Source organism: Macaca mulatta, chromosome 6 (genome assembly GCF_049350105.2).
Source record: "Macaca mulatta isolate MMU2019108-1 chromosome 6, T2T-MMU8v2.0, whole genome shotgun sequence".
NCBI classification, from domain to species: domain Eukaryota; kingdom Metazoa; phylum Chordata; class Mammalia; order Primates; family Cercopithecidae; genus Macaca; species Macaca mulatta.
In genome coordinates, this window is record NC_133411.1 from 111003236 (window position 1) to 111030244 (window position 27009).

At 37.0% G+C, this 27009-nt stretch overlaps 1 protein-coding gene across 2 annotated transcripts in view; it reads right to left on the reverse strand.

Annotated features, from left to right (window-relative positions):
• Positions 1-1905: 1905 nt before the first annotated feature.
• SLCO4C1 (solute carrier organic anion transporter family member 4C1) overlaps positions 1906-27009 on the reverse strand; it is a 71948-nt gene continuing 46844 nt past the window's right edge. For both annotated transcript variants that reach the window (XM_001097443.5, XM_078005074.1), the window contains 5 exons: positions 23691-23841; positions 21307-21497; positions 8569-8633; positions 7094-7231; positions 1906-4888 (listed from right to left, as the gene is read on the reverse strand). In XM_001097443.5, the coding sequence (XP_001097443.4) occupies positions 4728-4888; positions 7094-7231; positions 8569-8633; positions 21307-21497; positions 23691-23841 (706 nt within the window). In that variant the 3' untranslated portion in view covers positions 1906-4727. The remainder of the gene's footprint in view (positions 4889-7093; positions 7232-8568; positions 8634-21306; positions 21498-23690; positions 23842-27009) is intronic.

Consider the following 27009-nt stretch of genomic DNA (forward strand, 5'->3'; position numbering starts at 1 on the left):
CAGAGCCACTCAGCACAGCTGTTCCTGAAATCCTGACACACAGAAATGGTAGGATAAGAAATGTTTCCTGTTTTAAGCCACTGAAGTTTAGAGTTATTGGACACATAGAAATAGAGAGGAAATATATCATGAAGAAAAAAGACTGGGGAACCATTCCAGATTGGAAGAGATTAAGAAGCAGTAATAAATAAATTTAACGTGGGATCCTTGACTGGGTTCAGATCAGATAAAGACCACTGAAGCAGGAAATTTCCCTGATCCCTTTGCAGGCAGGAACTGGAGTGTGGGCACTGGAGCTAGCTGGTTGCTTTGGTGCCAGCAGGTGTAAACTCCACTCAGTAGAACCTGTTGTGCTCAACCCCTTGTGGAAGAGAGCACATAAGTGAGTGGATGCAGGAGCTAGGGTGAGTGCTTCTGGGCACCAAAGGGAAACTCCATGCAGGCCCCATGGAAGCATCTAATGGGAAGTACCTGCGACCCCCGAAGCCCCAGTTGCATGCTTTACAGTGTTCTTTTAGCTTTGCTATCTGCTGACGGCATAAGTGTGAAACAGCTCAGTAGGCCCTCTGTCTTTTGGCGTGAGGCAGTTGCTCTCCACCAGTGAGGGCAGAGGGTCAGAGTGATAGCCTTTAGCATTCACACCTGTGGCACCTGAGCTATTGTTCAACATCCAGGAAAAATCAGGTTGCATGAAAAAATTGAAGGGTGGTGAATGTGAAGGACTTCATTGCCTATGAAAGTGGCTCTCAGCCGGAAGGGGAGCTAGAAAACGGATGGAGCAAGAAGGTGATCTTTTCCCGACGTCCAGCAGCCTGGACTTCTTCTCTCCAACCCCAAACCATAGTTTCCAATGTCCAGCTGCTTTTCATCTTCTCCTCTCCTACTCTACTGGCAGAGCCTGGGATGGCACAGGATGCGGGGTGGAGTGGGCCATGGGTAGTTTTGGAAAAGGTAACATTTGAGTAGGAAAACAGGAATGCATGTTCTCACTTTGGGCTGTGGTTCCAGACTTGAGGGTGGGGCCTTTACCAGGACCCTCTCTCTTCTGCCTAGAATTTCTCAGCCTCCTGTCCTTGTCACCACTAGTGTTATGATTGGCAAAATTATAATAAAATCTGTAGATTAGTTAATAGCATCATGTCAATGCTAGTTTATTTGTAATTGTTTCTAGTTTTAGGTAATTGTTCTATGGATTTTTAAAATGTTAACACTAGCGAAAGCTTATAGAGGAATTTTATGTGTACTATTTTACAAAGTCACAAAATAAATTTTTAAATGGAAAGTCAGACACACTAAATTTGAAAAGAAAAAAATGATAAATTCTTGGTAATTTTTAAAAGCTAAATTAATTTTAGCTGAAGCACTAAAATGTTATAGTACAATTTACTTACTGAGTTTTTCAAAGTGGATTGTCTTTCACCTATTTTTGATTACTCATATGTGCTGTAAAAGTTAGTGTTTATTGGACTTTACTGAAAAAAAAGCTGAAGGAGCCTAGGGAGAAAAGAACATTATATTTCAAATTAATATCTAATAGTATTTCCTTAAAATATTTTACTATTATAATAAATTGAGATAAATACATCCCACACTTTTTTATCAGATATTTTAAAAATAAACCATCTGTAAAATGTATCCTACTCATATAAATCATATATATTAATCTGTCATATATAGAAACTTGTGTAAGAGAATTTTCCTAATATATATTTCATAATAAATGTGGTTTGTATTGAATTAAAAACATCTGTTGAGATACAAGAAATCTCTGGATCAAATTATTAATACATTCACCAAGTTCAAAAGTAATACTAATTTCCCTTTCCCATCCATAAAATATGCTTATATTCACAGAGATAAGCCAATTTTCAAACCTGTGTCATTTAATAAGCTCAAACATGACAATTTTGTAATAAACACTCTGATTTAATAAATGGTATGAATATATATTTTGCATACTTTACAATAAAGACAATTTTGAAAGAAAATGGATCTAAAACTTTGTTTCCCTCCAATTTACATAGTAAAGTCAAATGCATACAGTTCTTTCCACATATATTTTCTACAATTAAATAAATCTAAATGTTAAATTTTAACACATATATCCAATTATGTACAAAATTACAATGTCAATTTATAAGTCAATCTTACTTAAAAATCATAAATTACAAAAAACACATTTTGAATAATTTTGTTCTAGAAGTATCATAACAACTCATATGATCTAGGTGAACCCAAAAGTAAAAAACAATGATCATAAATTATGGTAGTGTCTATAAAACCCTGTTGTAAAGGAGGTATTCTTTTAAAATATGTACATTATATATAAAAGCTCTGGACTCCTTTTAAGAACCAAAATTATGTTCAGTTTAACCATTTTCATAAAAAGCTTATTTAAAAAGTATCACCTTATAAAACTGAATATATAAAATACGATGCAGCCCTTGATAACTAAGAATCTTTATAAATGCCAATTATTTAGTCACCTGTTTATCAAACTATTTCTGTGGATGAGGTGATTTTTTTTCTTCCTCTAAATTAAGTGGCCCTAGACTAACATATTTGTATAGTTATTCTGTTTTCTTCCTTACTGTCATTTCACATCTCTATCAGTGAGTTCCTCAGGATTTGCCTTTATTTTACAACTATGAGTGTCTTCAATCCAATTTCCTGCTTCCACACATGGGACACAGAAAGCCTAAACTTTCCTTTTTTCTGGGCTCCAACAGGAAGCAGCATTTACACTGTGTCTAGCTTGGTGGGCGGGAGATTGTCAACTGAGGTATCACGTGTGTTCACCTGCCCATCTTGCCCTGTTTCTTTGGCTGCTATAAATTTCCTGCTTCTCAAATATCTGGATTTTTGGCTACCTATTTGGCTTCCGTCTTTGGTGTTTATATCTGTCTGGTTTTAGCAGGTCTCTCTGATTCCTGACCCAGAGCTCCTCTCCTTCTCTAATATTCAAGTGTGCTTGCTTGACTAACTTCTCATTCCTTCTCCTTGAATTTCACTTTACAATTGCACTACATTCTATCATCCTTGGCCACGGATTACCACAAAACATAATTTCTTAAATTCTGCAAATTTCTTAAATTCTGCAAATTTCTAATGTTTCTAATATTGGTTTCCTACAAGATCTAACACTAGTCTTGTGTTATCCTTATTACAGTGTATATAAAACAATGCTTGTGGAAAACTAACCTAGGAGAAAGCTTATAGGGGAAACCTGATAATGAATTTTATTAAATTAATAACCCTTATAAAAATTTCAAATGTAATAATATCTGGATTTAAACTTCAATACTTTTCTTAAGTAAAATTCTTAACCATGGTAGAAGTTATGTTTGTTGATGTTCACTCATCTATACCCTCCATATTCTCAGCAAAGTTGGCATAAATAGCACCTGTATAAATAGGGTTATAATATTATCAGGCTTGTAAAATACTTTATTGAATCAATGCATCAGTTAAAGCAGGGGTCCCCAACTCTGAGCTGTGTGTGGCCTGTTAGGAATCAGTCCACACAGTAGGTGAGCTGAGAGGCAGGTGAGTGAGCATTACTGCCTGAGCTCCGCCTCCTGTCAGATCAGTAGTAGCATTAGATTCTCATAGGAGTGCAAACCCCACTGGGAACTGCACATGCAAGGGATCTAGGTTGCACTCTCCTTACGAGAATCTAACTAATGCCTGATGGTCTGAGGTGGAGCACTTTCATCTCAAAACCATACCCTCTTCCCCCATGGGAAAATTGTCTTCCACAAAATTGGTCCCTGATGCAAAAAAGGTTGGGGACTGCTGAGTTAAAGGGTAGGGTTTAATGTTTTAATTAAACAACAATAATAGATGACTACACTATGCAAGGCACTGTTTTAGGCGCTATGAGTAATGTGTTAAGTGATTGGCTTTTCAAGTAAGAAAAATTATAAGTATTGATCAATAGTTTCATGTTTATTTGGCATTTTTCTTTACTGACTGGTACTTTCCTCTGAAATATATGTAATTGAATAATACTATCACAGAATCATAGATGTGTTAAACATTGTAATATCAACAAATTACCTCTTGGAATTCTTGAGTTAAAGTGAAATTATGTGTATACAATGCTGATGTTTCTGTATTCACTATATACCAAGACACAAGGATGATAACTAACATATTCTAATAGTTCAATAATTTGAGAAAGGCCAGACTAGTATACATAAATTTAAAAACAAATTATGTGACAAACCTGGTTTTAAGTTCATAGGCTTTCAATAATAATTCCTGGAAATCATCACATAACTTTGATTAGTTTAAATTTTTATACCATAAATGTTCTAAGCTCAAAATATTGGCAATGAAACTTAAAATTAAACAAGTTGTAATGGGGATAGAAACATCATTGTTTTTTAAATGTAAACTTTTCTAATTGTGGGCCTTTTTTCTTGTTATTGCTTGAGGATTTCATATCTAGACAATGGGAATGGGAAATAAGTGTGTGTGTGTGTGTTCGTGTGTGTGTGTGTGTGTGTGCTGTGTTTTGAGGCTTTTGGAGGGCTTTGAAGGCACAGGTCTGTTTCTTGCATAAAACAAAAACTACATATGTAAAAAAATACATTTGATTATGAAAACATCAATTTTGTAAATATGATTGTCCATATTGGATAGATAATGTTGTCACGGCAACGTCTGTTCTTAAAAATCGAGGTAAATTTTCCAGGTGTAAAACAGTCTTCTCTTTTCTCATTTCACCCTTCTTTTACTACTTTGTTGAGATCCTGTTCTGCTAAAACATTAGTCACAACTGAATTCTCATTATGAAATGACACATCTGTGGCTGGTGGAGGTGGTCTATACAAAAGGATTGCAAATCCATTGAAGAACATGGTGATAACTTTACAAGTAACACCTAAGTAAAAAAAAAATTAGTCATGGTTTTTGTTTTTAATTATGATAAAAATTATCACTGAGAAAAATCTTCATGAATAGAACATTTTCAAAGAGAATAATTACATAACCATTAGAGTTCTATGTTTCAAATTTTTGAAACTTTAAGGGGAAAGAAAAAATATTTGTATACAATTCAAGGCAGTAGTATTTATTTTCTTTCTAAGCAGTAATAGAGTACAATAATTAACTTATTCTTGGTTATGCTTGTGCATTCTGGTAAAATAAGTGTTGTATAGAACTAAATAGGAATTGGGCCACAGTCTAGATTTGTTAACACAAGCCCATAATCCCAGTACTTTGGGAAGCTGAGAGAGGTGGATGTCTTGAGTCCAAGAATTTGATAACAGGCTAGGCACCATAGGAAACCCTGTCTCTACCAAAAAAAGTACAAAATATATCCAGGTATGATGGTATGAGCCTGTAGTCCCAGCTACTTGGGAGGCTGATGTGAGAGGATAACTTGACCCCTAGAGGTGGAGGTTGCAGTGAGCTGAGATCACACCACTGCACTCCAGCCTGGGTGACAGACAGAAACCTTGTCTCAAAAATAAATAAATAAATTTGTTAACACAATATCATATCTATAAAAAATTGCAAGCAACCAAAAGTCAATAATGAGGGAAAGTAGTTTGTAACATTCTTGAACCTGAATAAATTACAGAACATTCTGGTCCAGGATAGAAAATAATTCTAAAAATTAAAAAGGTTTTGGAGTTCTTAAGAGAAAGCCTCTGTGGGAGAATATCACACTCAATACTTAACCAATCTACTCTTCTTATCAGCTAAAAATATGAAACATTAAGATTCACTTCACAAACTTTGATTTATTTTCAAGTAAATCTGATTTTAATATGAAGTTATATGAACTTAAACTAGTTCCAACCACAGTATAAGCATTTAATAATTGCCTGCCTGATAAATTCAATGTGGTCTCACAGCATAGTTCTTGCAGTAGCTGGTTTCTTTGTGTTGATTATTAATATTTTGTTTAAAAACAGGAATGCTCATTCATCTAGACATTACTAGATTTATAGAATGATTAGTTACATAGGTACAACTTACAATATTTTTTTATTTGTTTCATTCTGAAAATTTTAAGATTTTTATGTATTTTGTGGGGGAATTCCCACATTCATCACTGAGTAGGAAAATGAACAATTTGTTATCTATCTATATCTTTGACCAAAAAGTATAAACAAAATGAATTAAATAAATTTTAAACATAAAAACATTGTATGTAGTCATGATTGTGGTAAAAATATATAGTTTAAAAAATTGAATAAAAAATGGTTTTTAAAAACAAGTAAAGTAATGGGATGATTCATTTTGCTTATACTTGTCAATACTTACTCCCCAAGTGCTATATGAATTTATACATATTTCTTCAGGAAATATTCTATTACTCTATCTCTATCAACTCAGAAAGTATACTCTGGATTTACATGCATGTAAAGAGTAATCATAAGCCTATCTTGATACTTGTGTCAAAATAATCACAATGAAAATCACACATTATATTAGATACATATGTATACATATGTTCAGGATTTCTCTAAGATATTTTAGTTTCTTAGGTTATTTTTCAAATTTTAAATTTCAACTTTTATTTTACTAGTATAAACTAGATACATTGTTCTACTTCCTTAATCTTGCCTTAAATTTCATTCATTGTTTAACCAAGACATTACAAACTGCAAAAGGCAAAAAAGAATTAAACATCACAGCTAACCTTCTAAGCTATAAAAACCTTCCTCACAATGTGCCTTAGAGACAAAAGGTACTTCCCTGCCTGAGCTGTCCGTGTTTGCAACACCTAGATACCTAGATGACAATCATTCCAGGGAGTTTCTCAGAATTCTCCTTTACCTTTCAAGTATACTTTTCAAAAATGTTTGAGATAAGTTATTAAAAGTATATACTGTATGATATAATGACAGCAAGAATTTTATTTTCTTGTATTTAATACTGAGCGTTGCAGACTCCATCCATTCAAAGCCTCTCATAACATGCTGTGATAAGATTTCTCTGCTTCAGGAAGACTACTGGATGGTTCAACAATGTGGATGGAACAATTGAAAATAACTGTGACCTAAGTAACCAACAATGAAATTTTTTTTTTAAAGTTCTTAGTTTACTCTAAAATTATCAAGAAGTCACCACTTACTTATGGCTACTAGCATATGGGCCATCTTGATGTTATCGTAAATCCAGCAAGCTCCTTTAATTCCACAATCATTTATATCCCAAAGAATACATGTGCTGTCTATTGTGAAACCAAATATAATTGGTCCAGGTATTGTTCCTAAAAGAATTATGGGTGAAATACACAAGGGTAAAGTACAGTTTAGAATTACAGATCTTTTTATACATGATCATACATATATTTTATAGAAATAAAAATAGATATTCATCTGTCCACATGCAAATTAATTCATGTATGAGTCAAAGGAATATAAAGCACAGATATAATATTCTAAAATAATTATATGTAATTACTATGTATTTCTAATCAATTCAAAAAAGTATTTATTTTAATAGAAATATCCAATCTATATTGGACTAACAGTTAATATTTCATTTCACCACTTTTCTAATATAATGAATAAATGTGCCTTTGAAATTAGCTATTATACTTTTTAAAAATCAAAATAAATTATTCATGATGCACAAATAAATCTGTTGAACTACAGTATATGTTATATCTATGCGGGTGTGCATGTGTACATAAATTAACATGGACCTCTGTATGTATTAGTGTATGTATATACAGATATATAGTCTTATAATACCATATCTAGGAATATCACTATCTTATATACCCGCCACCATCTCCAAGAAGCCATGAGGTACTCAACTTCCATATAGCTAAGGAATTTCCAATTATTTGAGGTAGTAATTTTTAGGCAAAGATTTCAGTTACATCCAGTCAGTTATTTCATGACCTATAGCATGATACAGTCAGAATACTAGACTCACAGTTAGGAATCGTTTTCCTAGTTTCATTTATATTACTAGTTGTGTAACTATGGGCAAAACCCTGCACTTTTCAGGACCTTAATTTACTCATCTGAAAAAATCGGCAAGTTGCACTAGGTGATCTCTAACGCACTCACTTTTTGTTTTTGTTTTAATAAATAATCTTAATATTATGTTTACTATGTCTGCCTTTCTTGTAATTTGTCCTGTATCTGGAACTTTATAAAATTCTCTGGTATAAATTCTTTCTTCCAATAATTCTTAACTAGTCACAATATCCATACCACAGTTGCTATTGAAACATTTTAACATTATTTTTAATTGCTAATGTAACACAATAGTGTCACAAATAGAGAAAAAAGCAGAGAGAAAACAAATTACATGTTGATGATCATATTTCATATTTGAAACAGACATGATACACCTTTTAAGGTTTTATTTGCAATAGAGTTAGAACAGGTAACCAGGCAGGTAGGTTAAAAGTATGCAATATGTAAATAATCCTATATCTGAAACATTGGAAAATGGCTTCCTTCAACAAGTATGATGTAGCCTAGTCTTCCACTATAATTTTTTTTGTCACAGGCCATAAATTAAAAAATCAATAACACTATTGAACCACAATAGCCGACACTTAGCAATGAATAAAGAGAAATGGCATACCTAATAATCGAAGGAACATAAATTGTATTCCCAAGGCTAGGGACCGTTGTCTGTGATTAACACACCTGGAAATATTAAATACATATGAGACCAAAAAACGTGGAATAGTATATTCACTCTTTGAGCAAGTTCACATTTATAAGAGGTTAGCATTCCTATATTAAAAGTAAATGTTGTAAACACAATATAAACAATGTATTTGTAAGAGCTTATAAATGGTTTAATCTTCCCGGAATTATAAAAGAAGAAAAATGTTATCTGACCTAAAATATTGCAAATAACACCAAAGAGTCACTAGTCTTTATTAATTTTAATAAATGTAAAGGAGAAAGGGTATTCATTCACAAGACATATTTTCCATGAAAGTCATCAATACATTATGTATAGGAGTGTGCCTCAATATAACAGAGCCCAGATATAACAAATCCACAGCTAACATCATACTCAATGGTGAATACCTGAAAGCTTTTCCTCTAAGATGAACAGGACAAGGATGCCCACTCTCACGAATTCTATTCAGCATTGTACTACAAGTCCTATCAAGAGCAAGTAGGCAAGAAAAATAAAAGGTATCCAAATTGGAAAGTAAAAGTAAGATTATCTCTGTGAAGATGACATGGTCATGTATGTAGAAAACACTAAAGATCCTGCCAAAAAAGCACTACAACTAGCAGATGTATTTAGTAAAGTTTCAGGATACAAAATCATAATACAAAAATCTGTTGCACTTCTATACACCAACAATGAACAAAAGAAATCAAGTAAACAACAAAATTTACAATAGCATTGAAAAATAAAATACTTAGGAATAAAGTTAACCAAAGAGGTAAAATACTTGTACACTGAAAGCTATAAAACAATGATGAAAGAAATTGAAGAAGCCACAAATAAATGAAAAGATATCCCTTGTTTATGAATTGGAGGAATAAATATTTTAAAATATTTATCCTGCATCAAGTGGTCTACAGAATGCAGTGTAATTTCCAATAAATTCCAATAGCATCTTTCACAGAAATTGAAAAAGCAATGCTAAAATTCATATGCAACAACAAAAAAAATTCAGAATAGCTAAAACAGCCAGAGGGTAGCACAAGATGAGGGACTGAAAAGCTCCAAGTTAATAATTATCTACATAGAAAGAAAAAAGAAAAACACTTTAACAAGAATCAAAAGTCAGGTGAGCACTTATAAAACGTGGTTTGACCTTTATATTTCTGAAAGAGGCACTGAAGAGATTGAACAAAACAGTCCTGAATCTCAGACAACACCCCTCCCCAACTCAGGCAGTGGCAGTTTAGTAGAGAGAGACTCTCAGGGGTGGGGAGGCAGAATATAGCAACTGTGAGGCAATAAAATCAGTGCTGTCCTGTTAGAGCAGAAAGGAAAGGACCAACTCACCTGACACCTGCCCACAGAGGGAGCATTTAAACCAGCCCTAGCCAGAGGGTAATCTCCTAGGCAGCAGTCCAAACTTGAGTGCTTACAAAACAACTCACCACCAAGGGCTACAGCACTGTGTCTCCAAGTTAACTTGAAAGGCAGTCTAGACCATAGGGACTGCAACTCTTGGGCAAGTCTTAGTGCTGAATTAGGCTCATAGACAGTGGACTGGAGGCACACGTGACATACTGAGACGCCAGCTGGGACAGACAATGGAGTCCTGGTGTTAATCCTCCACTAATCCCAGGCTGCACAGCTGCAGGTTCCAAAAGAAACCCTTTCCTGCCACTTTGAGGAGAAGAGAGGGAAGAGTGGGGAGGATTTTTGTCTTGCATCTAGGATGCCAACTCAGCTACAGGAAGACAGAGCACCAGTCAGAGTCGTGAGTCCCTCCCATTTGAGGCCTTAGGTCCCAGACAACATTTCTAGACACATTTTGGGCCAGAATGGAGCTCACTGCCTTGAAGGAAAGACACCAGTTCTGACCACACTCATCTCCTTTTAAGTGAAGAGCCCTTGGGCCTGAACAGCCAGCACCAGTACCCAGGTACTACACTGAGGGCCTTGGGCGAGAACTCTTGAGACTTGCTGGCTTCCGATAAGACTCAGCACATTACCAGCTTGGTGGCTATGGTGAAAAACTCGTTCTGCTTCAGAAAAGCAGAGGGAAAAGTAAAGGGGACTTTGTCTTACACTTTAGGTACCATCACTGCCACAGGCGGGTAGAGCACCAAACAGGTTATTGGAGTTCCCAATTCCAGAACTTGACTCTTTGACTCCAGAACTTGACTTCTGGACCTGTCCTGGGCCAGTGGGGAGCCCTCTGCCCTGAAGGGTGAGTCCCAGGCCAGGCAGCATTCACAACAAGCTGACTTAAAGAGGCAGTGGGCCATAAGGGAACACCGGTGGTAGTCTGGCAGTGCTCCTCGTGGCCTGGGTTGGAGGTGCCTATAGGGTGATGCTTGTCTGTCTTTGCAAAGGGGAAAGAAGAGTGGAAAGGACTACATTGTGTGGTTTTCATGCTAGCTTAGCCGTAATACAATAGACCAGGTACACCTCTAAGGTTTTTGACTCTAGTCCCTGACTTCTGGGTGGCACTTCTAGACCCACCAGTGCCTGTAGGACCTCCCCACCCTGAAGGGAAGGACACAGGCGTGGCTGGCTCTCCCACTTGCTGATTGTAGAGCCCCAGGCCCTTAAGCAAGCAGAGCCAGTAACCAGGGAGTGGTTACAGAAGGTCTTGGGAAAGAGCCAACACTGTGCTGGTTTCAGGTTTGACCCAGTGCAATCATAGTGGTGGTGGCCACAGAGGTGTTTGCATCACTCCACTTTCAGCTTTAGGTGGCTCAGAACACAGAGAGAGAGAGTCTGCAAAAACCACAGCATTACTGACCTTAGGGTGCCCCTTAAAGCAGATCCAAGTAAAATCACAACACCCAAGTCCTTTCAAATATATGGAAAGCCATCCCAAGAAGGACGGCTACAAATAAACCCAGACAATGAAGACTACAGTAAATACTTAACTCTTAAATACCCAGATGCTGAAGAACATCTACTAGAATCAACACCATCTAGGAAAACATGAACTCACCAAATGAGCTCATGCCATCAGAGACCAATCTGAAAAACAGAAATATATGACCTTTCACACAGAGAATTTAAAATAGCTGTGCTGAGGAAACTCAAATAAATTCAAAAAACACAGAGGAGGAATTCAGAATTCTGTCAGATATATTTTACAAAAAGACGAAATGATATTGGCCGGGCATGGTGGTTCACACCTGCAATCCCAGCACTTTGAGAGGCTGAGGCAGATGTATCACTTGAGGTCAGGAGTTTGAGACCCAGCCTGGCCAACACGGTGAAACCCTGTCTCTACTAAAAATACAAAAATTAGTTGGGCATGGTGGTGCACGCCTGTCATCCCAGCTACTCGGGAGACTGAGGAAGGAGAATCACTTGAATTTGGGAAGCAGAGGTTGCAGTGAACCAAGATCATGGCCACTGCTCTCCAGCCTGGGCAACAGAGCAAGACTCCATCTCAAAAAAAAAAAAGAATCAAGTGGAAATTCTGGAGCTGAAAAATGCAATTGGCATATTGAATAATGCATCAGAGTCCTTTAGTAGCAGAACCGATAAAACAGAATAAAGAATTAGTGAGACTGAAAACAAGCTTTTTGAAAATATATAGTCATAGAAGATAAAAGAAAAAAGAATAAAAAACAATGAAGCATGCCTACAGCATCTAGAAAATAGCCTCGAAAGGGAAAATCTAAGAGTTATTGGTCATAAAGAAGAGGTAGAGAAAAAGATGGGTAAGAAAGTCTATTCGAAAGGATAATAACAGATTCTTGAGGGAGGGGCGGAGCAAGATGGCCGAATAGGAGCAGCTCCAGTCTCCAACTCCCAGCGCGAGCGACACAGAAGACCGGTGATTTCTGCATTTTCAACTGAGGTACTGGGTTCATCTCACTGGGGAGTGCCGGACGATCGGTGCTGGTCAGCTGCTGCAGCCCGACCAGCGAGAGCTGAAGCAGGGCGAGGCATTGCCTCACCTGGGAAGCGCAAGGGGGAAGGGAGTCCCTTTTCCTAGCCAGGGGAACTGAGACACACAACACCTGGAAAATCGGGTAACTCCCACCCCAATACTGCGCTTTAAGCAAACAGGCACACCAGGAGATCATATCCCACACCTGGCCGGGAGGGTCCCACACCCACGGAGCCTCCCTCATTGCTAGCACAGCAGTCTGTGATCTACCGGCAAGGCAGCAGCGAGGCTGGGGGAGGGGCGCCCGCCATTGCTGAGGCTTAAGTAGGTAAACAAAGCTGCTGGGAAGCTCGAACTGGGTGGAGCTCACAGCAGCTCAAGGAAACCTGCCTGTCTCTGTAGACTCCACCTCTGGGGACAGGGCACAGTAAACTAAACAAATGCAGCAGACACCTCTGCAGACGCAAACGACTCTGTCTGACAGCTTTGAAGAGAGCAGTGGATCTCCCAACACGGAGGTTGAGATCTGAGAAGGGACAGACTCCCTGCTCAAGTGGGTCCCTGACCCCTGAGTAGCCTAACTGGGAGACATCCCCCACTAGGGGCAGTCTGACACCCCACACCTCACAGGGAGGAGTACACCCCTGAGAGGAAGCTTCCAAAGCAAGAATCAGACAGGTACACTCGCTGTTCAGAAATATTATATCTTCTGCAGCCTCTGCTGCTGATACCCAGGCAAACAGGGTCTGGAGTGGACCTCAAGCAATCTCCAACAGACCTACAGCTGAGGGTCCTGACTGTTAGAAGGAAAACTATCAAACAGGAAGGACACCTACACCAAAACCCCATCAGTACATCACCATCATCAAAGACCAGAGGCAGATAAAACCACAAAGATGGGGAAAAAGCAGGGCAGAAAAGCTGGAAATTCAAAAAATAAGAGCGCATCTCCCCCGGCAAAGGAGCGCAGCTCATCGCCAGCAACGGATCAAAGCTGGACGGAGAATGACTTTGACGAGATGAGAGAAGAAGGCTTCAGTCCATCAAATTTCTCAGAGCTAAAGGAGGAATTACGTACCCAACGCAAAGAAACTAAAAATCTTGAAAAAAAAGTGGAAGAATTGATGGCTAGAGTAATTAATGCAGAGAAGGTCCTAAATGAAATGAAAGAGATGAAAACCATGACACGAGAAATACGTGACAAATGCACAAGCTTCAGTAACCGACTCGATCAACTGGAAGAAAGAGTATCAGCGATTGAGGATCAAATGAATGAAATGAAGCGAGAAGAGAAACCAAAAGAAAAAAGAAGAAAAAGAAATGAACAAAGCCTGCAAGAAGTATGGGATTATGTAAAAAGACCAAATCTACGTCTGATTGGGGTGCCTGAAAGTGAGGGGGAAAATGGAACCAAGTTGGAAAACACTCTTCAGGATATCATCCAGGAGAACTTCCCCAACCTAGTAGGGCAGGCCAACATTCAAATCCAGGAAATACAGAGAACGCCACAAAGATACTCCTCGAGAAGAGCAACTCCAAGACACATAATTGCCAGATTCACCAAAGTTGAAATGAAGGAAAAAATCTTAAGGGCAGCCAGAAAGAAAGGTCGGGTTACCCACAAAGGGAAGCCCATCAGACTAACAGCAGATCTCTCGGCAGAAACTCTACAAGCCAGAAGAGAGTGGGGGCCAATATTCAACGTTCTTAAAGAAAAGAATTTTAAACCCAGAATTTCATATCCAGCCAAACTAAGTTTCATAAGTGAAGGAGAAATAAAATCCTTTACAGATAAGCAAATGCTTAGAGATTTTGTCACCACTAGGCCTGCCTTACAAGAGACCCTGAAGGAAGCACTAAACATGGAAAGGAACAACCGGTACCAGCCATTGCAAAAACATGCCAAAATGTAAAGACCATTGAGGCTAGGAAGAAACTGCATCAACTAACGAGCAAAATAACCAGTTAATATCATAATGGCAGGATCAAGTTCACACATAACAATCTTAACCTTAAATGTAAATGGACTAAATGCTCCAATTAAAAGACACAGACTGGCAAACTGGATAAAGAGTCAAGACGCATCAGTCTGCTGTATTCAGGAGACCCATCTCACACGCAGAGACATACATAGGCTCAAAATAAAGGGATGGAGGAAGATTTACCAAGCAAATGGAGAACAAAAAAAAGCAGGGGTTGCAATACTAGTCTCTGATAAAACAGACTTTAAACCATCAAAGATCAAAAGAGACAAAGAAGGCCATTACATAATGGTAAAGGGATCAATTCAACAGGAAGAGCTAACTATCCTAAATATATATGCACCCAATACAGGAGCACCCAGATTCATAAAGCAAGTCCTTAGAGACTTACAAAGAGACTTAGACTCCCATACAATAATAATGGGAGACTTCAACACTCCACTGTCAACATTAGACAGATCAACGAGACAGAAAGTTAACAAGGATATCCAGGAATTGAACTCATCTCTGCAGCAAGCAGACCTAATAGACATCTATAGAACTCTCCACCACAAATCAACAGAATATACATTCTTCTCAGCACCACATCGTACTTACTCCAAAATCGACCACGTAATTGGAAGTAAAGCACTCCTCAGCAAATGTACAAGAACAGAAATTATAACAAACTGTCTCTCAGACCACAGTGCAATCAAACTAGAACTCAGGACTAAGAAACTCAATCAAAACTGCTTAACTACATGGAAACTGAACAACCTGCTCCTGAATGACTACTGGGTACCTAATGAAATGAAGGCAGAAATAAAGATGTTCTTTGAAACCAATGAGAACAAAGATACAACATACCAGAATCTCTGGGACACATTTAAAGCAGTGTGTAGAGGGAAATTTATAGCACTAAATGCCCACAAGAGAAAGCAGGAAAGATCTAAAATTGACACTCTAACATCGCAATTAAAAGAACTAGAGAAGCAAGAGCAAACACATTCGAAAGCTAGCAGAAGGCAAGAAATAACTAAGATCAGAGCAGAACTGAAGGAGATAGAGACACAAAAAACCCTCCAAAAAATCAATGAATCCAGGAGTTGGTATTTTGAAAAGATCAACAAAATTGACAGACCACTAGCCAGACTAATAAAGAAGAAAAGAGAGAAGAATCAAATCGACGCAATTAAAAATGATAAAGGGGATATCACCACCGACCCCACAGAAATACAAACTACCATCAGAGAATACTATAAACACCTCTACGCAAATAAACTGGAAAATCTAGAAGAAATGGATAATTTCCTGGACACTTACACTCTTCCAAGACTAAACCAGGAAGAAGTTGAATCCCTGAATAGACCAATAGCAGGCTCTGAAATTGAGGCAATAATTAATAGCCTACCAACGAAAAAAAGTCCAGGACCAGATGGATTCACAGCTGAATTCTACCAGAGGTACAAGGAGGAGTTGGTACCATTCCTTCTGAAACTATTCCAATCAATAGAAAAAGAGGGAATCCTCCCTAACTCATTTTATGAGGCCAACATCATCCTGATACCAAAGCCTGGCAGAGACACAACAAAAAAAGAGAATTTTAGACCAATATCCCTGATGAACATCGATGCAAAAATCCTCAATAAAATACTGGCAAACCGGATTCAGCAACACATCAAAAAGCTTATCCACCATGATCAAGTGGGCTTCATCCCTGGGATGCAAGGCTGGTTCAACATTCGCAAATCAATAAACATAATCCAGCATATCAACAGAACCAAAGACAAGAACCACATGATTATCTCAATTGATGCAGAAAAGGCTTTTGACAAAATTCAACAGCCCTTCATGCTAAAAACGCTCAATAAATTCGGTATTGATGGAACGTACCTCAAAATAATAAGAGCTATTTATGACAAACCCACAGCCAATATCATACTGAATGGGCAAAAACTGGAAAAATTCCCTTTGAAAACTGGCACAAGACAGGGATGCCCTCTCTCACCACTCCTATTCAACATAGTGTTGGAAGTTCTGGCTAGGGCAATCAGGCAAGAGAAAGAAATCAAGGGTATTCAGTTAGGAAAAGAAGAAGTCAAATTGTCCCTGTTTGCAGATGACATGATTGTATATTTAGAAAACCCCATTGTCTCAGCCCAAAATCTCCTTAAGCTGATAAGCAACTTCAGCAAAGTCTCAGGATACAAAATTAATGTGCAAAAATCACAAGCATTCTTATACACCAGTAACAGACAAACAGAGAGCCAAATCAGGAATGAACTTCCATTCACAATTGCTTCAAAGAGAATAAAATACCTAGGAATGCAACTTACAAGGGATGTAAAGGACCTCTTCAAGGAGAACTACAAACCACTGCTCAGTGAAATAAAAGAGGACACAAACAAATGGAAGAAGATACCATGCTCATGGATAGGAAGAATCAATATCGTGAAAATGGCCATACTGCCCAAGGTAATTTATAGATTCAATGCCATCCCCATCAAGCTACCAATGACTTTCTTCACAGAATTGGAAAAAACTGCTTTAAAGTTCATATGGAACCAAAAAAGAGCCCGCATCTCCAAGACAATCCTAAGTCAAAAGAACAAAGCTGGAGGCATCACGCTACCTGACTTCAAACTATACTACAAGGCTACAATAACCAAAACAGCATGGTACTGGTACCAAAACAGAGATATAGACCAATGGAACAGAACAGGGTCCTCAGAAATAATACCACACATCTACAGCCATTTGATCTTCGACAAACCTGAGAGAAACAAGAAATGGGGAAAGGATTCCCTATTTAATAAATGGTGCTGGGAAAATTGGCTAGCCATAGGTAGAAAGCTGAAACTGTTCCTTTCCTTACTCCTTATACGAAAATTAATTCAAGATGGATTAGAGACTTAAATGTTAGACCTAATACCATAAAAATCCTAGAGGAAAACCTAGGTAGTACCATTCAGGACATAGGCATGGGCAAAGATTTCATGTCTAAAACACCAAAAGCAACAGCAGCAAAAGCCAAAATTGACAAATGGGATCTCATTAAACTAAAGAGCTTCTGCACAGCAAAAGACACTACCATCAGAGTGAACAGGCAACCTACAGAATGGGAGAAAATTTTTGCAATCTACTCATCTGACAAAGGGCTAATATCCAGAACCTACAAAGAACTCAAACAAATTTACAAGAAAAAAACAAACAACCCCATCAAAAAGTGGGCAAAAGATATGAACAGACATTTCTCAAAAGAAGACATTCATACAGCCAACAGACACATGAAAAAATGCTCATCATCACTGGCCATCAGAGAAATGCAAATCAAAACCACAATGAGATACCATCTCACACCAGTTAGAATGGCGATCATTAAAAAGTCAGGAAACAACAGGTGCTGGAGAGGATGTGGAGAAATAGGAACACTTTTACACTGTTGGTGGGATTGTAACCTAGTTCAACCATTATGGAAAACAGTATGGCGATTCCTCAAGGATCTAGAACTAGATGTACCATATGACCCAGCCATCCCATTACTGGGTATATACCCAAAGGATTATAAATTATGCTGCTATAAAGACACATGCACACGTATGTTTATTGCAGCACTATTCACAATAGCAAAGACTTGGAATCAACCCAAATGTCCATCAGTGACAGATTGGATTAAGAAAATGTGGCACATACACACCATGGAATACTATGCAGCCATAAAAAAGGATGAGTTTGAGTCCTTTGTAGGGACTTGGATGCAGCTGGAATCCATCATTCTTAGCAAACTATCACAAGAACAGAAAACCAAACACCGCATGTTCTCACTCATAGGTGGGAACTGAACAATGAGATCACTCGGACTCAGGAAGGGGAACATCACACACCGGGGCCTATCATGGGGAGGGGGGAGGGGGGAGGGATTGCATTGGGAGTTATACCTGATGTAAATGACGAGTTGATGGGTGCAGCACAGCAACATGGCACAAGTATACATATGTAACAAACCTGCACGTTATGCACATGTACCCTACAACTTAAAGTATAATAATAATAAATAAATTTTAAAAAAAAGAAAGGATAATAACAGAGAACTTTCCAAATCTAGAGAAAGATGTCAATATCCAAGTACGAGAAGGTTGTAGAACACTAAGCAGATTTAAACCAAAGAAGACTACCTCAAGGCACTTAATAATCAAACTCTCAAACATCAAGGATAAACAAAGGATCATAAAAGCAGCAAGAGAAAAGAAACAAATAACATACAGTGGAGCCTCAGTACATCTGGCAGCAGACTTTTCAGTGGAAACCTTACAGGCCAGAAGAGAGTGGCAAGACATATTTAAAGTGCTGAAGGAACCAAACTCTTACCTTAGAATAGTATATCTGGTTAAAATATCCTTCAAACATGAAGGAGAAGTAAAAACTTTCCCAGACAAAAGTCAAGGGATTTCATCAATGCCAGGCCTGTCCTATAAGCAATGCTAAAGGGTGTACTTCCATCAGAAAATGAACATTAATGAGCAGTAAGTAATCACCTGAAGGTACAAAACTCACTGGTAATGATAAGTACAAAGAAAAACACAGACTATTATAACACTGTAACTGTGGTGTGTAAACCACCTTTATCCTAAGTAGAAAGGCTAAATGATGAACCAATAAAAAATAATAATTCCAACAAATTTTTAAGACATAGTACAATAAGATATACATAGAAACAACAAAAGGATAAAAAGCCAGGGGACAAAGTTAAGGTGTAGAGTTTTTATTAGTTTTCTTTTTACTTGTTTGTTTTATCAATAACACTGAATCTAAAAGGACTAAACTCTCCAGTGAAAAAACACAGCCTGGCTGAATGGATGATAAAACAAGACCCATTGACCTGTTGCCGACAAGCAAGACACTTCACCTATAAAGACACACACAGACTGAAAATAAAGAAATGGAAAAACATATTCCATGCCAATGGAAATTGAAAGAGAATAGGAGTCACTATACCTAGAAAAAAATAGATTTCAAAACAAAAGCTATAAGAAGAGACAAAGAAGGGCACTATATAATGATAAAGGGGTGAATTCAGCAAGAGGATATAACAATTTTAAATATATATGTAGCCAACACTGGAGCACCCAGATATACAAAGCAAGTATTACTAGAGCTAAAGAGAGAGACAGACCCTGATACAATAATAGCTGGAGACTTCAACACCCCATGTTTTGCACTGGACGGATCTTCCAGATAGAATATCAAGAAAGAAACATCAGACTTAATCTGTACTATAGATGAAATGGATCTAATAGAGATTTATAAAACATTGCATCCAATGGCTGCAAAATACATACTCTTTTTGTCAGCACATGGATCATTCTCAAAGATTGACCATATGTTAGGTTACAAAACAAGTCTTAAAACATTCAAACAAACCGAAATAATATCAGTCATCTTCCCTGACCACAATGGAATAAAACAAGAAATTAATAACAAGAGGAATTTTGGAAACTATGCAAACACATAGAAATTAAACAATATACTCCTGAATGACCAGTGGGTCAATAAAGAAATTAAGAAGAAAATAGAACAATTTATTGAAACAAATGATAATGAAAACAACATGCCAAAATCTATGGGATATAGCAAAAGAAGTACTAATAGGGAAGTTTATAGCTATACATCAAAAAAAGAGGAAAAATTTCCAACAAATAATCTAATGATACATCTTAAAGAATTAGAAAAACAAGAGGAAACCAAACCTAAAATTAGTAGAAGAAAGGAAATAATGATCTGAGGAGAAATAAATGAAATTGAAATGAAGAAAACAATACAAAAGATCAATGAAAAATTAAACAAAATTGACAAACCCTTAGCCTGACTAAGAATAAAAGGAGAAGATGCAAAGTAATAAAATCAGAAATAAAAAAGGACACATTACAAGTGATACTGTGGAAATTCAAAGGATCATGAGTGGCCACTATCAGCAACAACATGCCAATAACTGGAAAATCTAGAAGAAATGGACAAATTCCAAGATACATACAACCTATCAAGACAGAATCAAGAAAAATCCAAAGCCTGAACAGACCAATAACAAGCAGCAAGATTGAAGCTGTAATGAAATATCTGCCAGTAAAGAAAAGCCCAGGACCCAATGGCTTCAGTGCAGAAAAGCCAAAGCTATCCTAAGCAAAGAGAACAAAACTGCACATGTGCCCATGAGCTTAAAATAAAAATCAAACAGTAAAAAAAAAGAAAGGTAATGAGTAAATATTGAGGAACAAAAAAAGAAAAAAAGCTAGAATTCATTAGGAAAGATATACAAAGACTGATGACTCTATGGAAGGACAGGTATGAAATGTACAGGTATGAAATGTGTTTGTACAGTGGGATAGAAGGAAGAAGAGCAACTGGAAACATAAAACAGGTGAACAACACAGGTAACAGCCAGTTTCTTATTGATTAGCACTGCTTAAGGAAGATTTAATGACACAGTGCCTAATGCATAAGGTAGAATGCCTGCCATTCTGATTCTGGCATATTGGAATGCATTTTATTTCTGTGATACTCAAAATTGAACATTTCTCCAGCTCACAGCTGAAGTTTCATGAAAGAAGCAGAGAAAACACCAAGCACAAGCCAGGCAGGCAATGTGAAGACACTTTCACGTGCATATCACTTAAATCTTCTACATCTGGGGTTCTATGGAGGCGCTTATCCAATGCCACAGAACTAATGATCTTGTAAGGGTTGATTGGTATTGAATCAATGGTCAATATGAACCCCAAATGAACCCCAAGTCCATTTGCTTTCCATCAACATGTTGCCTTGGGAATGAAACTTTCTCAACATACTACATACCTTAGGATAGACACAGTTATAGGAGTACTGGCCATAAAGGTAAAAATAATTATAATAAAGAAAATGCAAAGGAATATGGGCAGGTTCGCACAATGAGTTTCACATTTTCCAGCTTTAGCTTCAAAACCCAAAGTTTCTGCAGTGGATGTTATTTCTGTTTTCCTTTCAATACAAGAACAGTTGTAATATACCTAAAAATATTAGACACAAAAACAATGAAAGTGATTATTTAGAAAATAAATTATTGTAAATTAGGTATTCTCTAGACATGGCAAACACTCTCATACTGTCTTAATCCATATACAACAAATTATGCTGAGAGAATATTTAACCCTTAAGAAATTAAACAAGTGGAAACAAACCATATTTATGATGTGGAATTACTTGTATTTGACTTTTGTGGCCATTACTCCAGCTTGTACCCTGCTATAGTAATTACTGACTTACAGAACAATTTAATGGGAATATAAGTTATGTGATCTTGCACATTCTAGGCTTCTTACAACAGTAATTATTTCTTAAAGGCATTTTACATCTCAACTCCATCATTCCATATCCTTTATCCTTACTGTAAATCTTTTTTAGACATTAAGGCCTTAACGAAATCAGAGCACAGCCAGAGATATCAAAGAGAAGCAGTGCTTTCATTGTTCGAAAGGCCAGAAACTTTTTTTTTTTTTTTTTTTTGGTGCTAAAGCCATTCTAAGACCTCTGGTACCAATTCAGGAAAACCAAATATGCAGATGACACCTCCAAAATTGACTATTACATATTCAGCAATCAGATATATCAAATAATGAGGTAATTCAGCCTTTAAAATTTTAAGGAGAGAAACTGAGAACAGTATTTTCTATCCTAATGAAACTTTACAACTCTCATTCACCTGCAATATAGCAGTTAGTCAAGGTCAGATTTTGTAGTTTGGGTCACTGGTGTGAAATATAAGATTAAAACTGTATTGCTGTGAACAAATGTATATGGGTGTTTATTAAAAGTATTATAAATGTATATTGCCTATCTGAAATATTTCATAAGAAAAAAATATTGTGAATCAATTGATTATTTCACAGACTGATTGGACATAAAAAAGTCAGGACAAATAGAAAATTTGCAAGTCAAAATCATTTTCTCTTCCCAAAAAATTCTAGAAGACAACTTGCTGTGTAAGACAGTAATTATCTTAGCATTTGGTGAAAAATATAAATATTAAATTAACCATATCAAAATAACCAAAACTATTTTAAGTATGCTCTGGGTATTAGATTTTCTGTGTTGTTTCCCTGTGCAGGATGGTATTTGTGTCTATATATATTTAGTTACGTAACTAAAACCCTTCCTAATAACTCCTTGTCATAATCCGCTTCTAATCAAAGTTAGCCAATAGCGTTTATTGGTTATATATACAGAAAAAAATTCAAATATTCAAAATTGTCATATAACTCTTACACGTCTTATTCATTGTTTTTGTTTATACCACAGTATATATTTCCCTCAGATCCTTTTAAAGTTATCACATTATCTACTAATGCATAATATACTGTGTACTACTCATAATCTGAATATTATTTATTTCCAAGGCTCTTAAGTTTAGCTAAGTTTAGAAATATTTAGTTTCTAAGATATAGTACAATAAAATTGCATTGAGTTCTTTTAAACTATTTAACCATACAAAAAAGAAATAACATCCAGGCACATTGATTAGTATTCAGATCCAGAATTAAATATGAATTTGTATTAAAAATAAATTGATTTGAATATTTTAAATGTATTCATGGTACATCAAATAAATACTAAGTTTCTATTATATAAACTGTACCTAGTGAAAATAGGAAAACTCTCTTGCCGTCAAAGATCTTAAAGTATATTTAAGGAAAAATAAAATTGACCCTTGAACAACACAGGTTTGAACTGCACTGGTCCACTTATATGCGGATTTTTTTTTCAGTCGAACATGGATCAAAAATACGTATTCGCAGGATGCAAAACCCATATATACTGAGGCACTGACTTAAAGCAAGTTCTTCAAGGCCATCGGCGGGACTTAAGTATGGCATATTTGGGTATATGCAGGGGTCCTGGAACCCATCCCTCATGTATTCTGAGGGATGACCATAAAACAATTTGAAAAGGTAAAAGATATTTCACAACTGCAAAAAAGTGATATTGCTAAAATGTTTGTAACTTCCAAATTGATTTTTCAACAATAACTGCAAGAGGCATGAAAGAACAAGAATCCATTTCAGTTGGAGACATCATGGGCTGCTTAATGGAGGCAGTGGAGCAGGGAGGCAAGAATAGGCATTGCATAACCCCATTAGCAAAGTCAAGATAGAAACCCACAAACACATTGCCTCACTAAGGGAAAAGTAGGAGACATAAGCTACCTTTGGTTTCCTGTGTGAGACTGTGTTTGAACAGCCTGCAAAGCAGGGAGAAAAATATTGGACTCCATCTCCACAGACAGGATAATAATATGATCGCAAACAGTTACAATTGGCATTACAAGGGGCTATCAAGCTTCCCAATTCTCCAGTCCTGTAAATAAGAAATGAAAGAAGGGTAAATGATCTATGTCATAACTTTTAACTAACAGTTTCGAAGCACTGTTATATCTTACCATTAGAACATTTATTCACTCACTCAACACATAATTACTAAACAAATAAGAAGTCTTCCTTTGCACATAAAGTTTAACTTCTTGTCAGAGAGAGGCAATAAAAACAATAGTCATATAGTATAGTATCTGTCAGTAATTAAAAATATAAGGCAGAATAAGTGAAGAAAACAAGAATTTCTCATCTGGCACCAGATAATTCTCTTGTGGGGTTGGTTCTGTGGACTGTAGAATGTTTAGCAGCATCCGTGACCTCCACCAGATACCAGTAGCACTCTCCTTCATTACAGCAACCAAAATATCTCCATACAGTGCCAAATACCTCCAGGATGCAGACAATATTTCAAACTTGGAAGGATGAACAAAATCATGCTGTTGAACATAATCATCTCATCAGTGGGAAAACTGAGGTCCAGGGAGATTAAGTTACTTTTCTTCCCTTACCAAATATAATTTTCCCAGTCTCCAGGATCAGTGTCATTTCAAGCTGCCTCTTACAGAAAATATCTTCCCTAATATAAAGGGTTACACTAATCAAAAATGCATCCCTCATACCTCATTTGTTTATTTATTCTTTCAAACAACATATATTGAGCAACTGCTAGGCCCTATGCTAGGTAACAGGAATACAAAGTAGAATAAGACAGTCTCTGTCCTCAAGGATTTCACAGTTTAGAGGTAGAAAGGGACATAGATAATTATTTACTAATATGCTAAGTGTGGTTACAGATATCTGCAAAGTGCATTTTAGAAGCACCAAGGAAGGACATCTATCACAAGCCACAGTTTGGAGAAAAGGGGCTGGAGGAGCTACTGCCTGAGATGCAATTTAAAGAATGAGTAAGAGGTTGGTGCAGTGGCTCACACCTGTAATCCCAGCACTTTGGGATGCCAAAGCGGGTGGATCACTTGAGGTCAGGAATTCCAGACCAGCCTGGCCAACATGGTGAAACCTTGTCTCTACTAAAAATACAAAAATTAGCTGGGCATGGTGGCAGGCACTTGTAGTCCCAGTTCTCAGAAGGCTGAGGCAGGGGAATCTCTTGAACCCACGAGGCAGAGGTTTCAGTAAGCCAAGATCATGCCACTGCACTCCAGCCTGGGCAACAGAGTGAGACTCCAAAAAAAATAAAAAATATATAAAGAAAGAGTACAAGTAAGCCAGTCAAATGGGGAAGGTGAAACGTATTTCAGAAAAAGCTGGTACAAAGGCATAGAGTAGAGAAACAGCATCCTCTGTGGAGAAATATGAATGTTGGCTGAGGCACAGAGTGATAGGAAATGTAGCTGGAGAGGAGTAAAGGACCAGTTTAATTGAGAACCACATGGGCCTGACAAAAGGTAATCATTAAGGTAGTTTTAGACTGGAAAGTGACACTGTCAAAAGTTCATTTTAAAGAAATAATTCTAGGAGTTGTACAGAGTATGAATTTGAAGAAAGGGGACCAGTTACAATACCCTAGGCAGTAGGTGATGACAATATAAAGGAGAACTAAGATAGAACATACGATGATAGGAAGCTGATTAAAGAAAACTTTTGGATGTAGAATCAGTAAGATTAGGTGATGGATTGGTTGAAGATGACTCTTCCTGTTAAAAATGGAAGAGGCTACTCAAGAGGGTTAGGCAGAAAGATCACTTGAGCCCAGGAGTTTGAGACTGCAATGCATTACGACTGTGCTGCACTCTAGCCTGGGCAACACAGTGAGATCCCATCTCTAAATAAAAAAAGAATGCAAGAGTCAAAGGTGACTCATAATATCTAACTTGATGTTGATGTTTAGGTATAGGAGAACAAGTTTTGGAGAAAAGATGATGAGTATGGTATTGTACCTATTGAGATTAAGAGTATCTCAAATTTAGTGAAGAAATCTTGAATGGAGCTAAATTTCTTAATAACCATTTGGACATAGATGTAGCTGAAACCACGAGCATTTATAAGATCAGTCATATAGTGTGTGGAATGAGGAGAGTACTGAGGTCTTGGGAGTTCACTTATTTAATAAACACACAATGAACACCAATTATGTGCTAGACTACTCAAAGTGGTAGAATTATATTTAAAAGAAAGAAGGATCTAGAGCTAGAACTAAAAATGACAGACAGAGGGAGAGAGAGAAATGGATGGAAGGAAGGGAATGAGGGAGTGAAGAAGAAAAGGAGACAGAGGGAGGGAGAGGGAAGAAGGAAGGGAGAAAACAGAGAAGGAAGGGAGAGAGGGGGAAAGAAGGAAGGGAAGAAGGGAGGAAGGGAAGGGAAAGAGAAAAGGAAAGGGAAAGAAGGAAAGGGGAAGGGAAGAAGGGAGGGAGGAAAAGAAGGAAACCCCTGCCCCCATGAAGCTAACTTTCTTGCATCAGGGGTCAAACACAGTAAATGAGTGATTTCTGGAAATATTAGAAGATAATCGACACTATGTTGGAAAATGATGACATACAAAGTAGGTGGAGAACAAGAAAGTCATGAAGAAAACAGATTAAAGAGAAAAAAAAATGACGAAATCAGTAGAGAGTCTGAAGGAAAGAGTGATCAAGATAGTAATCTCCACTCTGCCTGCAGTCTCATCTTACTCAAATCTATTCCACAGGATGCTGCCAGATTTATCTTTATCAAGTATGATGATATCAAGGGTTGGTCACGTTCACAAAAACAATCACGAGTGTCTGCTCACAGAGCTCAAAACACAGATGCAGAAATAAGATAATCAGAGAAAAACCATTGCTGCAACTTTAGAAATAGCCTTTACACAGCAACTTTTAAAGTTCCCAATAGATAATTCTCATATTATTGATAAATAATTACTGAGATCATACAAAGTATAAGACAGCATGATGCAAATTATAGTAGAAACAAAGAAGTCTAGCTTATATTCCTTAATATCAAGGGTTGGTCACACTTGTCTACATATTTTACAAAGGTTTACTTCTTGAGGTAACTAGAAAATTATTAGAAAAACAGCGGATGCTTGTGAAGTTTATTAAATTTTCTTAGTGTATACATATTATTTTAAAAATATAAAAATATCCTATTTTGAAATGTTTACTAGTTTTTAAGATATAATAAAATAAACGTGCATATATACATTTGTCACA